Below are 16,470 nucleotides of genomic sequence, written 5' to 3'. Positions count from 1 at the left end.
GCCTGGAGGGAGCAGAAGATCCCCCAAGCCATTAATGAATGCGTCTGAGCAGTCTGCTTTAGCCGTGGCATATGAGATGGGACAAAATTGTCACAGGACGAGCCACTAGCAGGGAGACTGCATTCCCTGTTAACGCTGACTTTTTGTTCAGTTGAAAGAAAAATGATCCAGTATTTCTAGTCTGTCATAATGTTTTTGTGGACAGCCTGATGTTCACACTGATAAATGTGGCGAAACCAAGGTGACAGGACCGTTGAGTGATAGTAGATGGAAAATAATGGCAGCGGCGATTTTAATTGTCTCTGTCGCCTCCCTATGTTGTTACTTGTTTCTGTCTTGCTGGAGATGCTGAGTAGGAGTGGGTTGTTTATGAAACATCACTTGGGTATTGGGCATGGGGAACAGCCAAGGTGTTTTTGCCGTCGGTGTTGCTGAGGGTTGCAGCTTTCACCTCTGAATTTTATGGTGATGGATGTGGCATCAGTGAGATGTGTTTTAAATGGCAGTTAAATATTTGTATAATGGCTTATTTCACTATCCCCAGTCTGCCTTGATTCGTAGAATTATGGAAGTCATTTAAAGGCTTTGCGCTATAGTTCCATGATTATTGCTGATAAAATGAGGCGTTCACCTGGCTTCTAAAGAAACGTTGAGAAATGAGTCTGTGTGGGATTAAGGAGAGTAATCCAGTTAGTAATAAGTGAAACCAAGGTGCCAGCTCTGAACATATTGAAACTCATCAGTAATCATAATGGCTGTAAGTTCTAGTACTTGAGAGAGAGATAAACCTTATTTTGAGTCTTTTTATAATCATTTTTCTTAGCAATTAAAAAAAAGCTTGTTTGAAGTCCACCAGACATTAGCATTGTGCTTCCTTAAGTATATGTATATAGTTACCCTAGTAAACAAGTACCTGTCTAGACTAATTCTATAGTTTTAAGATTTACGTTTTTTCTCAGTTATTTTGTGACACGTGCAATTAAAATCTACTGCTTGGTTCCCCTTTGAATGTTATAAAACCCTGCCTTATTCTTTCTGTCAGTCTAATCCCTCTTTCTTTTCCATTGACGCATTTCTAATACCTCTTCAGACAGGCCAGGCACTTCTGCTTCATCTGCACAGAGTGCACAGCGCTTAACACCTTTTGACAAAATGGATACATCCTCCCTGTGGCTTGGAATTGATATACGCTGTCAGAAAGGGTTTTCCAAATGGTCTCTCTTTGTCGCCTTTACCAGATTTTTATCCTCCATTGTAGAAATGTGCAGTTTAATGTTGCGTTTCAAATCATTTTTGGCTGAAAAAGTGTGTAATGGAATCAGGGTGTCCCCTGAATACTCCTAACAGTAGGAGATGCCTCTTTGTTTTGAACACCAGAATCCCAATAGACCCATGACGGCAATGAAATTACACTTTTGACCTTGTTCACTAAAGTGTTTCTTTCTCTATATGATTAAATGAGAGTAACCAACAACAGCTTTCTCTAAAATGTATGAGTTTCCCTGTTTTGTTTCTTATAAGAAACCCAGAAAGGATGTGGTGCAATTGTCAGCTGATTGTGTTCATGCCAAAAAAAAAAAAAAAAAAAAAGTAAAAAATAAAAAATCCTCCTTGCTTCAAGGAAAGGTGGATGCTTTATCCCTATTAAAAATACAAAAGCAATTGATATGTTGATATTTTCTCTGTACTAGCGCTATTGCTATGTCTTGACCATGAGGCTGCCACTACAGCACAGTAGCAGATTTTTATCCTTTTGTTGCCTCATTCACCACATACTTAAAAAGGGGATATATCCTCAAACACCAAATTTTGCTTTAAAGTATCAAATCTGAATGTAGAAAATAAGCATGTAGTTAAGATTCTGCGCAAATGTTGAAATACATTCAACAATCTAGTTCGTAAGTATGGACTATGCAGTTACGTCAATCCAAAAGATAAATGTATTTTTATGAAGATTTTTTTCATTCAGCCTTTTGGGCTCTGGATGTTTCTTGTCATTTGCCTGTGGCTGAGAGGATGTAGCCCACTGCAGAATTTGCTTTGACTGTCGGTACCATTTTACAGTCCCGAGTACTGGTATATCACTTGCATGCATTTGGTTGTTCAGGGCTGGGATTTTCTGGATCAGAAACACTCGTAACAGTGAAGTGGCAGGAAAAGAGATACAAAAAGAGATATTTGTTTTGTTCCATTTTAAACTACTTCAGCTGTGCTTTGGCTTTTTTTTTGGGGGGGGGGGGTAATATAATCCTTTTTTTTTTTGTGAATATTTACCAGCTCCAAATTAGTGAACTTTCTTTCTGTGTGCAACCACATATCTATGCAAGCAAAGGGTGAGTGCAGCCCTGTGGTTCTCCTTGGGTGGGGACCTTTTATGGGCAGTTCAGTGACCGGGTTCAGAAGAGGGGAGAGGATGGACGGAGTGAAATTCATAGATTATGTTTCTAAAGGGGATCAAAGTGAGGGACTTAATGACCTCAGTGGCCTCGAGGGTTAAGGGGAGTGTGCGCTTGCTTACTCCGAGGTGGTGTTACGCGGAGAGGGCTCCAGCACCACAGGGCAAAGCGCTGAGGGGCTGCAGGCCTGCGACTCCTGATTTCCTTCCCTGCCAAAAAAACCTCCTTTGTTTATTTCTTTTTATTACTTCTTCATTGCTGATATAAATTAATGATTGGTACGGGTCTGAAGTAACCTTGTCATCAAAGAATATGTTGTTGCTGTTGACATACTTGTTCCCTACGAGCATGAATCATCCAGCCTGCTCTGGCAGGCTCGCCCTGTGGCTGTGCCGTAATGTGTCTCACCAGCGTGGCTGAAATTAAAATGTCACTATTAAACATGGCAGAATCAGATGCTCTCTGGGCACTGCATCTCTTCAAGTTCTCTGGCTTCCTATGTAGCTGTTTCTGACAGTTTAATAGGACAGCTGTATTCTGGTATAAAATAATACATTCGTATTTGCACAACACACGGGGAGCTGAACACTTTCGGAGCGCTGTTTCGTGGGACGAGCATTCATCCAGGGCTTGGCAGCTCGGTCACCACAAGGTCACTGAGAGGGCAACATGGTCTCCGAGCCCAATTTGGGCCTGATTCGGCGTCTGCTAAGTCATAGGAAAAAATCTGGTGGAGCAGAGCAGCTCCTGGACCGGGGCTTTCGCACCCAGCCTCTCGGGTGAGGCTGCCAGCACCTAAGTCCACTTTTGTCATCTAAGTGGTCAGAGATATCTCTTGCTGTCATGAGACCGCTAAATAGCTGGTGTGGGGAGCCTGAGGCCGATAACAGGGTACTGAGCCCTCCGGAGCTGGAGTCAGACCTGTGTAGGTATGCCTCCGTCCTTCCCGTTGCTAAATCTAGAGCTGTCTGATGCCTCAGATCAAATCATTTGACTCTTAGGAGCAGTTGTAACTCTCAGGTTAAGTAAAGTCTGACCACTGGAAACATTAATGAAAAGCATAAATGGAGGCTCTATAAATGGAGGCTCTATAAATGGAGGCTCTATAAATGGAGGCTCTATTTTGTCAGGTATCAACATCATTGCTTTAATTCCCCCCCCCCAGGTTTTTGTGCTGGGTTGTACTTTTCATCCCAGGTGGCTGCAATTTCTAGTGAAAATAAGTTAAGCCATGAAAGGTTGACCCACTTGCCTCTGAATTGCTTTTTGTATGATGTTAGTCCCTCAGGGCCCAATTCTACCCATAGAAGCGAGAATGATAGCTATCAACCTATATAGGAACCATGTCAGCATGCACAAAGAAAAGGCTGAATCCCAAACTTGTGCAAGTGCTCTTCAAAGTACAGAGTTCTCATGAAATGGTGATTAGTGGGGAAGCAAAGAATAATTAAAAAATTAGCCTGACACACTAGCAGTTACATCAGAGTGTGTTTTTATACTAGCTCTTTCAGACAAACACAGGATCAATAGGCTTCTTACAAGTGTCTTAAATTAGTATGTGGCAATTTGGTTACCATCTGATCAGCTCCTTTGATCTAGTCTTAGAAATGTGGACAGTTCCTTTGCTCTTCAGGAATGCTCCTTCCATTTGCATGCTAGCAATATTAGGTGATGGTTTGGAGAGTATTTTAATCCAGTATCGTATCCAGAAGACTTTGGAAGTTATGAGTTTGAAGTTACGCAGTGCTACTTATTTTGCAAAGCTGGTCTGTACAAGGGCTGGTTTCTACAAGATGCCTATGTTTTGAATTTAGAACTTAAGTTTTCAATGTTCACGTGTCTACAATATTTCTTGGTTGCACTGCAGTGCTATTAGAATACCTGGTATAGAAGTAATGCCAACAAATTGATGAAATTATCAAGAGAACTAATCTAGAATGTCAATATCACAACAACCGGACAAGAAGATCACAGAAGGGAGAAGATTTAAAATTTGTACAAATCTGAATTCAAGTGACAGTTACTTGTTTTGTCTGAACCAAATTCTGTGGTAATTCAAGAGGAGAGTTGGTACACTGCTAGTATCCAAATGCTGAATTAATCTACAGATAGGTGGGGAGCAGCTCCAAATCGGGCGTTAAAATCTTTGAGAAGGTACATGCTTCATCCAGCTGTTCTAAAGCACCAGTGTTGCTATACGTACAGAACTGCATAAATAATAGAAAGGTAAGAGAATACAATTCTGTGAGTGAATACCTGACCAATAAATGCAGCAGGAACACTCAGTAAATTCTTCCCCCTTGAAACTGCGTTTCAGCCAGTGGGATTGCACCAGGGAAGAATTGGACACTTTTTGCATGCAATGTAGCAGACTTTTAAGAGGCAACAGACAGGAGTTTGAGAGAATTTTCTTTGTGCCATTTGCAGAAATGTATGTGAAATCATCTAGCTGATCTATAGTCATTTCATTACCTGTCATCTTTTGGCAGGTAGCTAGTTAGATTTGTGTTAAACAGGATTTGCTTTGCCATTTCCATTTGCTGTTAGACTAGAAATGTTCTGACATGACATATGACCAATCAATAACTGGAAAGTGGCTTGCATGAGTCATTTGAAGCCATAGTTTAGACAGTGTCAGCCACAACTGGGATTAAAACCTGCAAAGAGTTGTTCTACAATCAGTGATTCTGCAGCATCTCCTCTGGGTGTCTGGATTTCACTAATAAGGATACCCTGTAGACATCATCTGAAATAACTCTTGCCTTTGTTTCTTCCATGATTTTGTGAGCTCTGAAATGAATTTGGCATATACAAATATACTGTGTTGCTTTCCAGTCTAAAGGATGCAGGACAGGAATTGTTATTCTGTTCTACTGATAACTTCAGTAGAAAAGAAATGATGTGATTTTACTGTGGCTCTGCAGAGAATAAGTGTCTGACTGTACCCTATGGTTTTCTGTTGTTTTTCTTTCTCTTTTCTTTTTTTTCCTCTACTGATGAGGCTTTATTACAATTACAGGGCTATAATAATCCGAAATGGTGAAGTCATTCCAATGTCTTCAGAATTCACTCCAGAGACCGAACGCCAGCGACTTCAGTATCTGGTAAGAGAATCGAGGACCAAATCAGCTGCTGCTGATTACAAGCTTTGCTCAGTAATACTTGAGGGTCAGACACATGCTGCTGAATTACTGTGGCTCAGTGGAGGGCCACATACCTGCCGAACACCGGTGACTGGCCACGTATGTGCTTTAGTCATCAGCAAATGTGGAGGAAAAACCAGATAGATCAAATCCCAATGAAAGTGGTCTTCTCTCTTCTGTGGAGGCCGTCAGTCAGCATGCTGTACCTTGTTTGGCTGCAAACTTTGGCAGCTCATTGGTGTTGGATAATGAGAGCTCAGACACACAACTAACAAGCCACAGAGGTATTTCAATCCATCCCAGTGATTACTGTGTGGCAGTATAAAACATCACAGACTGCTCTTTGTACATACATGAGCACTATTGCAGGGTTTTATTCCTTTGCTCTAATAGTATACTGACAGAGCCAGCTCAGGGAGAAGATACCCAACTTACAGGTGATTTCAGTCAGTGTTAATGGTTGCAGGGTAGGATGGACGAAGGAAGACTAATTTTATTTAGTGTAGCAGAACCCATAAAGCTGGAACAGGGAGACTAGCTGAGGAGATACAGGATGCTTTTTACACCAAGTCATGTTGGCTGAGAAGCTGCCCAACAAACGTAACAGAAGTCAAAATGGATTTTGTTATTTTGCATGAAAACAGTCAAATCGTTTTGAAGAGCTGTTTATCAAAATATCATTCCTAACATAGCAGAGAGATTTCTTCTCTGCTTCCTCTGGTCTCCTGGTTTTATCTGATACACATTCAAACTTAAGCCAGTGCAGGCTCATTATTAGCTTTGTCTGATCCTAGGTGCATAGGTCAAGGCTGGTGGAGTTCCCTATTCTTAAGGTGCTGTTTATCTTCGGCCTGGCCCAAGCGTTGTGGTTTGAAACTAGGCAAAATGCAGGTGGTTGAAGGTGGGGAGGAAGGTTTTAAAGAAAAATTTTAAAGAAGTTTCTGCAACTGTCACATTCGATTCTTTGTCAGGTTTGCTGGCACATCTGAAAATTTCAGAGGAAATACTACTTTGGGAGTATTCATATTCAGAAAACCAAATGCAGAGGAGCCCTAATAAATATTTATACTTCAGTTATATTTAAAATAATTTGTTTTCCTTTAAAATAAAAAGTGCCTTTAGTATCTAGGGAGTCTGGCACTTCTCTAGGAAACAAGAGATAAAGCATTGCCTACAAGGGATTTTTTGCTCTTTTGATGTCCTTGCTGGCTTGTATTTGAAAACAGCAGCTGATCTGAAAAGCATTTCTGCTGTTTCCTTTGGAAATTTCTTTACCTTTGTTTGTTTATTTTATTTCTATATGTAGCAAATGTGCCAGGGCTATGGGTATCATGTTCAAAGAAAATATGTGCAAGACAGCAAGAGCGTGAAACAAAATTAGAGATAATTTCAAACATAACATTCCATAAGTAACATTTTTATTCTAGTAAGAAAAAAAAAAAAAAGACTTCAAATTTCTTACAAGGTTGGCATAAACATTAGACTCCAAAGGTTGCATCTGTCTTGGTGAGATCTTTAGATAAAGTGAAATTCCAAATAATTTTCCTTACTCATCTTGGGCTGTCCGTAGATTCTTGTGTCATTCTGTTATACCATCTTGCATCGTTTTCACAGTTCTTATCTGGAAGTTACTTTCTTTGGACTTATTCTGCCCCTTGCGATTAAAGTGTATTTTCTTTGTTCCAAAAACATTGCACTGTTCTTTCTAAACAATAGGAAGAAATTCACTTAATCATTTTAGCATAAATATTTTACTTAATAAATGCAGATGCTGTTCACCTCAGGGCTTGTTTACATGGGGATGTTATTGCAAAGGCAAAAGGAGAGTATGAGTTTGCAGCATACTGACTACTAAACATCAGCTGCCTGTGTAGATACTGTTAGATACAGTCTGGACGAAGAAGCTCTACTCTGCCTTTAGTGCCTGCTGACTACTCTGGCCACGCAGGGAGTTGGTTTAGGTTAACTAGCATCTTCTGTATTCATGCCGTGATTTTGGGGGCTCTAACTTCCTTGTGCAAAGAAGTCTGCAGGCTAATGAGTTGTTTAGGTCCTGTGAGTATCACTATATAAAGCCCTCCAGCCTAGCCTTAGACGTGAATGTGTTCCAGCTAGTACTGTTTGAATAACTCGGGGAAAAAATGTAAATGTTTTCTATATCTAACTCCTGTTTTAATACAATTTTATTGCTGTATATCCAAGAATGGCCCCGGGCATAGGTCTCTGGCATGGCAGCTTTAAAACAACAATTTCTTTACAACCAGTCATTCAGACTTTACAGTAACTCTGGTCATGTTCATTCCTCAGCCTCCACATGTGCCCTGCTTTTTGCAGAGAGAGGACAACATACAGCTCCAGCACCTCAGCTCCTTGGGTTCTCCTACTGATTTCAAGGAGACCGTATGGACGCTGGTGGGCCGAGGCAGGCTTCTGCATCAGGGAGCTTGTGAGGATGTTGCACTAAAAGGCAATCCTTCAGTCAAATAGCATTTCTTAAAGATACAAGGTGTGAAAGTGTTACACCTTGGTCCTTCAGCTTCCAAAGAGATTCAGTGCATGTAATGCTTCCCTCCCATCATGAGTCAATCACAAGCCTTTTTTTAAACTGTGGCATGTGAAGCTTACATAGTGTTTACTCTCAGAAAGGTCTGGCTTTCCATATCAGTATGTCTTAAGAGAGAAAACAAAATCCAGTATTGAGTGGGAACTGCTCTGGTGCATTCTGCAGTTGTGTGGGCAAAGATTGCTAGAGACAGTTTTCCTTTTATCTTCTAAGGAGGCTATTAATTTCAATCCTGAGAGCCTAAACTGTAACAGTAAATGGCATAGATTTTGTTACTTACTTCCTCGGAAAGTGTGTTTAAAATGAATGATGAATGAGAGTATTGCAGATGGGTGTATCACTATTAGTTATCAAAGTTGCTCTTCAGAGATGTCATTTGAGGTCAAAACGATGCTGTTGTATTCTATTTATGCGTGTAGCCAGGCAGTGTCCCAAAAGTTCACGGCTGAGACCAAAGATGGTGTGCTGCTGCTGTCAGGGCAGAGTTCAATACCAGTGGAGTTTGGGCAGCCATCAGTGGTAATGAGCCCTGATACTCGTCGCATTTGGCACCAAGCAAATAATGTCTCACAAGCCTAGACAGACATGAGTTCACAGAGGGTATATTCTTATTTTTTTATTCAGGTGAGGATTAAGTGATAATTAATTATCTACTGAATTAATTTACTACTTACTAATTTATTTAGTTGTTAATTTATCTACTGAAGGATGCCTGGGAAATCCAAGCCAGAACAGATGAACCTGCATCTCCCAAATCTGTTCAGTGCTCCAGTTACAAATCAGCTGCTGCTTAATTCTCTTACAGTTTATAGATCATATGATGCATATATAGATATATGCATCACCCAGTGTAGAACTGTTTTGTAATCTGATATAGTATGCAGCACTATGGTAAAAGAGATGCATCATTTTATGGAAAGGGTCCTGTCCTTTCATAACAGAGGAAAGACCAATCCAGAGATGGAGTCTGCTCCTTCTACTACCACCTCCTTGACTTTGTAACCTCTGTTTTGCTTAAATGTGAATGTAGCCATATAATAATAAAGTTTAATTTATAGAACTTTTCCTGGATATATTGTGCTACACATGCTATTTTGAGTTTTACTACCATGTATGAGAAAATATGATTGGAGAAAATAGCACAAGATGATGATAACATACGATACAATTGATGTAGGTGAAAATAGCAAGTCTGAAAATACCATGTAACACAGTGAAAATTAGTGCCCATGATGTTGCAGAGCAGTGCCTTCAGGAATAGCTGGAAAAGGTATCACAGGACTTGGCAAAGAGATGAGGGAAAGACACTTGCAAGGTACAATAAGATACGTGCAACGTTCCCTGCCACGTAGTTATCTAGGACACTAATGTGCAAGTCTGTTTAGCTTAGTTCCATATTTGCTTTTGCTGATCAATATTAATTAAAAAAAAAAAAGGGAAACAGCGGGAAGTAAATGGCCTCTTGAAAGAGACATGGCTAATATTTCCTTGAGCAGACTGTTTTATGCAGCTAATGTCGGATGTAATACATCTAACCATAAAGTTTACCATAAAATGATTGAGTACCAGAAACATATGATACAAAATATGCCAGACTCATTCCAAAAAACTAATAGCTTTGGAAAGAAAAATGATGGAAAATACTCCAGTTTCACAACACAGAGTAACAATGTTGTCTGACTGTGACTCATAAGGATATATAAAGTGTTTGGCAAACACTGTTTTTTATTAATAAGGAGGTAAGTGATACTGCCTTCTCTGAACGATGTTTCTTATCAAAGGTGCTTTGAAATTGAGCCTAAATAAATGAAAAAATACAGAAAATATCATGCCCGGTAGTTAGTTCACTTATGGTTTTTGATTCTCATTTGATCATTTAAAGGGATTTCTTTGTGTCTGCTTGTATGTCTGTTTTAAAGATCTGTAGATTTTTAGTGTTGCTTTTTGCTGATTTTGTGAATCTCTTGCACAGCAGAGTTTGAGTGGGGTGGGGAGGGAGAAGAGCCCTGCGTTGTAAATAGAGAACAGTTCTCAACAAATCAGACTGAAAAGTCAGAGCTGAGGTTTATAGTACAACATTCCGCTCTCTGTAGAATTACCAGTGAAACATCAAAAATAACTTAAAAATTATTCACATAAGAATTCAGCTCACAGCCACCAGAAGCTTCCAAATTGCTCTTTTCCCTCTGTTCTACTGATACCAAAAATATTAGAATGAAGTTAAGATCTCCCTAGATTGTAAATCAAGCATTGAGGCTTGGCTGCGGAAAAGAAATCTTATTTGAACATTAGCAGTCCACTGGTAACTCTGCCAGCTTTATTAATCTTATTTCCCTTGTGACCTCAGACTTTCCATCTGAATAAATCTTTATGAAATGCAGTCTCTCCCAGTTGCTTTCCCTTTTCAATGAAGGAAATTCTTGTTTTCAAGGGGAAAAATGCTAAAAGCCTCTAACTTCATTTCTTCTGGACCTGTGATCCAGCGTAATAAGTAATCTGATAATCTGATGGTTAAATAACTCCATTTTGATGTCAGGTATGAGCCTTTTGAGTAAAATAAGACTTCCTGTTTTGTAGATGGACAACACTGGTCTTTAGCTAGAAGTGGTTTGTAACGATTTAATCAAGATAGGCTGTGTATTTTAAAAAGTGAATTGCATTACACTTTCTAAGCAGACTATTGACTTCATTGTTTACAGTACCATCAACTGCAAAGAATAAATAGTACAAAAGAAAGTCCAGCTCTTTCCTGTCAGTGTAGAGCAATGCATCAAACAAATCATTGGGGATGTTATGTCTTCATTGCAACTGGAATAAAAACTAATGCAATGTTGCATATACTTTTGAAAAGAATCCAAAGTTCTGAAAGGGCAAAAAAGCCTCATCTGGACGAGTACTGCTAGAGCTTTGAAAAGTCAGTAGTACTTCACAGTCATTTCTGTAATGAGGAACAGCGATCCAATTAGATGGCCCTGGAGAGGAACAGCTGGATGTGGTCGAGAGGGAACTTGGCAGGCTGTAGATAGCAGGAAAAAATGTAATTCTCTTAACCATGTGCAGAGGGAGAATTTGATGGAGCCCCTGTTCTAGGAAGGGATCATGATGTCAAGATCACACTTGCGTGCTTGGAAGCTGCCTCTTGAAAGGAGCCTCCGGCCTTGTCCGCTGCGCAGAGCAGTCTCCCAGCGCTGTGTCTCGGCAGAGCTCAGTGGTGGGGTCTGGCAAAGGCAGCAGCGACAACTCGATAGCAGGGTCGAGCCGTGATGTGCTGAGCCTCTTCCAACTCCCATTAAATTTAGTGGGAGCAGGCTCAGCCCTTAAATGCAGGAAATATTTTATTGGGAACTCTCTGTGTGATAGCTGCCAGGTAGATCAATAAGGGCTTCCAGTACTTCCTGCCACTCACCTTTGATGAGAGCTAGATTGATGAGAAGCCCAGAAACTAAAGCCAGCTCGTTTGGTCTGTCCTGATGGCAGCTGCTACTGGAGATAAGACAGACTTTGTTGCCTTAACTGTCTGGACAAGAAAAGAGAGTTATCTGCAAAAAGGTTGAGACACACGACTTTTTTTCAGCTAGGGCTCTCTAACCAATTTGACTTGAGGAACTCACTCGCAGTGTGTTTTGGGAGAAGGAGTGGGGAAAGACTTGTTTATGCAAATGCTAGAAATGAGTGAGGGTTATTTCAGTAAGAAGAAATACAATATGTGAAAGGATTAACCTATCATATCAGATGATCTGTGCCTAAATCCCAAATAAAATTGTGCATTGGACAAGCAAATTAAGCTGCCTTGCCTTCTGCAGAACAATCAGTTCTGAAGTGCTTGGTTATCAGATATGATCATAGGCTGCTGCCAAAGAGACCTCATGGCATCTTGACAGCAACGCACCAGAAAGGACAGTAGCCACAGCGATCAAATGTCAACACTGGCAAAAACATTAGTTATGGTTATAGCTAAAAACTGCTGCTACTTTTCTTAAATTATATTCTTTGTGAAAGAAGTAGCTTTTAGAAAACAAGAAAAGAAGGTGTGTGAGTCATGTTTGTTTGCAGTTTCTCATGTGATGGGGTGCAGCATGCTCAGCTGGAAAAAGGAAACAGAGCTGTTTTTCACTTTTCTTGAGACAGTGAAGATTAAATAAAGACTGGTACTAATAGTAGGTGGTGTGTGTTGTCAGCGTAGCTGAGCTGGGTATCAGAAAGCTTGAGCTTCTTTACCACTCCAGCACCTGTCCAGCCACGGAGGTGCTCTGTGCCTTTGGCCTTCAACCATTCCCTTCTCCCTGACCCACAGAAGGAGATGGCTCTGCTTTCTCTAGCTCCACAGGCTCCTTCACGGTCGTTGGATGAAGTGTACTTTAGTAATCCCAAATGTTGAGAACGGAGGAGAACAACTGAGAGATTTTGAGGGGGAGAGGACTACTCATACTGTGGCGGCTGCTGCTGGATGCAAGATAGTCCATCAGGACTGGTGTACGTGAACCCCGTTTGCTGGAACAGAGCTTGTCATCTCCCTTGTATAAAAAAGAAAGGGAGGGGGGAGCGGGAAGGGAGGGTAATATTACCTCATTAAAAATAGATGATGTCTTGTTTTATGATATTTGTGTGGTATCTGTGGCTTGGTTTTTGCCCACAGGCTTACATGCAGCCCCACTTGCTGGGAAATGAGTTCACGCATTTAGAGTTTCCACGGAGGGTGCAGCGCAAGGAGGTTGGAAAGAGGATGCTCTACCGCGACTTCAACATGACCGGCTGGTAAGAACATGACCCTTCGCTGCCTGGCATCAGCCTTCCCCCACCGATGCCTGCTTTGGATGCATTTGTGATTAGCATAAACCTGTCTGAGTTAAAGGTGGTGGTATACCTGTGCATGTACTGTAAGGAGAGGTATCTCCTTCTTTCAAATGCATTTCTCTTTTAGAAGCTAATATTTTAAATACGTTGGAGCCCTCTTTCTGCAGCCGGGACCTCAGCTCGTTTTAGCATGTGAGCACTCAAAGTGGAAAAAAGCACTTAAAAGGGTAGAAGTGCCAGGGGATCCTTCTGAAAGCTGAACAGCTTTCCTGTCTTGGAAGCAGCTTTTTGTAGACTCTGGATCAGTGGGCTGTTTTTCCTTTGCATGACGAAAAATGCTTGCAAAGGGAAGAGCTGCCTCCCATATTCCAGTACAGATGGCCTCAGATTTGGCTAATCTTAAGGAATTGTTTTAGACGCTGGCCTATCTGAATAAAAGTCACAGCCAGCCTAAAGTAAAAAGGCTTGAATGAAAAGCATTGACTTAATGAACTGAAGACAGGAGGAGTGACGAGTTTTTGTCTGTGGCTAAATGTCTTCATTGTTTTGTGTCAGTTCAAGAGGTTCCTTCTCAAGTGACTCCCCTCAGTTACAGAAGCTGTATGTACTCGGTATGTGACCTATAAATGCAAAGATCCTATATATGCAAATGGTCTTCCACTACATGCTGGTTGTGTTTTAGCATTCTTAGCAAATGTTCATGCAGGAAGGGAAAAGGCTGAAGGGAGGAAAAAGATTGAGCTCTTGTAGGTTTGCAGACTTGGATGCTCACACACACCTACAGCTCCACACACTTGTGATTGTCCCATACTTCACTGCCCGTAAATATGATGTTTTAGTGGCGAAATAATTACTTAAGTTTATCAATGTAATCTGGAGTGTTTAAATTGTACAGAACATGTTAATCTGGGAATAACAGTCATTATCCATCATCTTGAACAGTTGCTAGTAGAAATACACCATCCCTCTCTGATACTGAATTTAAAAAAGCTACAGGCATGATCCAAAGGATAGGAACAAAGAGAGTAAATTAGCTGAACTGAGCACTTAAACAGCAAAATATTTGGAAGATGATGGGACAGTCTGCCGAGCCCCTGCAAAGGGAGTTTTCTCACCGAATTCCTGACCTCTCTGAAGTCGTCTGTAAACAATGACTTAATGTAGACTTCCAGAAGCTCTTTTTCAAGATGAGAGATGCTACTGAAAAAGAAAACTAATTTTGGGAGGAGCTACAGAAGTCATGGGCCAAGAACTCCCTAACAAAAGGGAAAGTGCAGAATTTTTTCATTGCGCTCAGAAGGCAAACAGGATTTTGCCAGGTTCATGGGGAGTTGTTTTGCTTTTCCCCGGTTGGTTAGCTGTCGGGAAGGGAAATGAGGTTAGAATGGTTAAAGTAGCAGCATGGTAAGTGACACAGTTCTTCTACTAATAAGTTGCAAAGACTGAGAGGAACTGCAAAGAGTGAAATGATTTACGTGAATGGGCATCACAGTGATCAAATTCAGTGTTGATAAGTATTGAATAAAGAATGAAGTCGGAAAAGTAACTATTTGTGCATGTTAGCTGTTCCGCATGAACTTGAGAGCCATGTCAAAGAGTTCAGCGAAAATTCTGCTTACTGTGCTGTGCCGGTCAGAATCACCAGCAGGATTTTAGGATGCACACAGGGCTGGAATGACTTAAAATTAAAAGAAGGGATAATTCCGTATATCAATTTCTGCCTCGTTTGTGAGTCTGTTGCATAGCACTTTCACCTTACTGTAAATGGTTATTGCATAGCTAGTAGTATTTGGCATTAGAAGAAAGATAAATAAAAAGGAGCACCATTTTTTTAGAAGTACAATAATGAGTAAGATAGAGATTGGGTAAGTCTAAATGGATTTCAGATTTGATTCAGTGTATTGTTTTTTCAATACTGATGTGTGAACTCTTTCTAGCATATGGCAAGGGGGAGAAATGAGTTGATTTTCCTGCTGATTTTTTTCTGAATTTCCTGGACTTAAGGACCCGTATTGTTCCAGTTACAGATTTTAATATGGTCAGTACACAGATTGCCCCCAGGTTAGCACAAGTACGCCTAGCTGCAAACAGCTGTCCGGGAACAAATACTTAAACTGTGACTTGAATATTCAAACCTAAATACACCTCAGTGTTGACCCAGAAAGAGATGGCCTATGCCAAGCAAAAGCATGTGGAGACCGTGATGATGCTACCTCTCCCTGCTGTTCCTTTTGAATTTTGTCTGGAAGCGGAAAATGTCCTGAATAAAAGTTACTTTTTTGCTTGTTTGCTTCAGGACAATAAAGTGATGAGGGGGTTCTTCTGTCCCCGTAGTATTTAGATAAATCGGAGCCTTTCTAAATAAGGTTCTGTGGGTTTTTTGCAGGGCATTTGCCCAAGGAAGACTTGTTTTCCATAGAATTGTGTGCAGTGATCTCCTGAGTGGAGGAGAAGCAATCTGCTTCTATTTATCCTAAAATCTGGATCAATTTTAATGGTTAAGAGTGTGGGCAAGATGTTAGCTTTCTGGCTTGGTTAGCCTGCAGAGGTGGTAGTTTGAGGTCACTGGTATTGCACAGTGATAGTTTTCCATCTCAAGAGTCTCACTTCTATTTTCCTGCCTTTCTAATTTCTAGAATTAATTGATGCATCAGGTCAGTAGCCCACATACATCCCTATATGTGTTCGTTTCTAAGAACAGTATCTGCCATGGAAAACAGATTAGCGTATATATTCCTTTTCTAGAAAAAGTCAGATAGAGCCTTGACCAGCCAGAGCTTGCTACACTGAAATGCTGCCAAACCTTTATTGCATATCATGCAGCAGATCAGTTGTCAGAATCTTTTTTTGGTCAATGACTTCCCTGGATGTTGACATTTGCATGTACGAGTAGAGATATGCAGGTGATCTTAGCAAAAAGCAGTTACTCTTGTAGTTAGTTACTGATCCTTTGGCAAGATGGTGTAAAACACAGCTCTGATGCTTCCTCTGGAAAAAGAACTGTTTTATTTTAAAATTTGGGACACTTTCTGTGGTTTCTATTAGCTGGATGACTTTTTTTCTTCCTCCCTTTTCCTGTGCGCCGGAGCTTTGCAGCTTCTCAACAATGGACTGGCTTGCCTGGCTTGCTTGGCTTCCAGAAGGTTATTGTCTCTGGGTCTGTCGTAATGCGTTTGGCCTCCCCACACCCACACTTCTTCTTTTCTTTCTTTTTTCTTTTCCCCCCGTGAAGTTTCCACATTGGCTTTCTCTCGGTAGCCCACAGTGGTAGCAGTGCTGCCAAGTTTCCCCACAGCATTAGGGACAACCGCTGATCCAGCAGTGCGTGCTGCATCGCCAGCCCAAGCTGCCTGTAATTGCTTTGAGACCAACCTTTCCCTTCTCCCGTGAGCATCCCCACTCCTCAGCCCCTGCTCCCTTCTCTGCAGCGGGACTCGGGGCCAGGAGCGCGCCGCGGCGTTTGGGTGGGAGCTGGCTGCAAGCTGCCCCACACGCGCCGAGGTTCAGCGACCATTGCAGGGTACAGGCTGCAACCAGCAAGGCATCTTAGGAGCTGCATCTCCTGCTGAACAAG

At 41.1% G+C, this 16,470-nt stretch overlaps 1 protein-coding gene across 2 annotated transcripts in view; it reads left to right on the top strand.

The window, feature by feature from the left end:
- Positions 1-16,470, top strand: part of PPM1H (protein phosphatase, Mg2+/Mn2+ dependent 1H) — a 141,607-nt gene that overhangs the window by 92,821 nt on the left and 32,316 nt on the right. For both annotated transcript variants that reach the window (XM_064508461.1, XM_026092367.2), the window contains exons 5-6: positions 5,416-5,500; positions 12,739-12,857. In XM_064508461.1, the coding sequence (XP_064364531.1) occupies positions 5,416-5,500; positions 12,739-12,857 (204 nt within the window). The remainder of the gene's footprint in view (positions 1-5,415; positions 5,501-12,738; positions 12,858-16,470) is intronic.

This window comes from Dromaius novaehollandiae, chromosome 1 (genome assembly GCF_036370855.1).
Source record: "Dromaius novaehollandiae isolate bDroNov1 chromosome 1, bDroNov1.hap1, whole genome shotgun sequence".
NCBI lineage: Eukaryota > Metazoa > Chordata > Aves > Casuariiformes > Dromaiidae > Dromaius > Dromaius novaehollandiae.
This window is presented reverse-complemented; position numbering and strand designations above follow the sequence as displayed.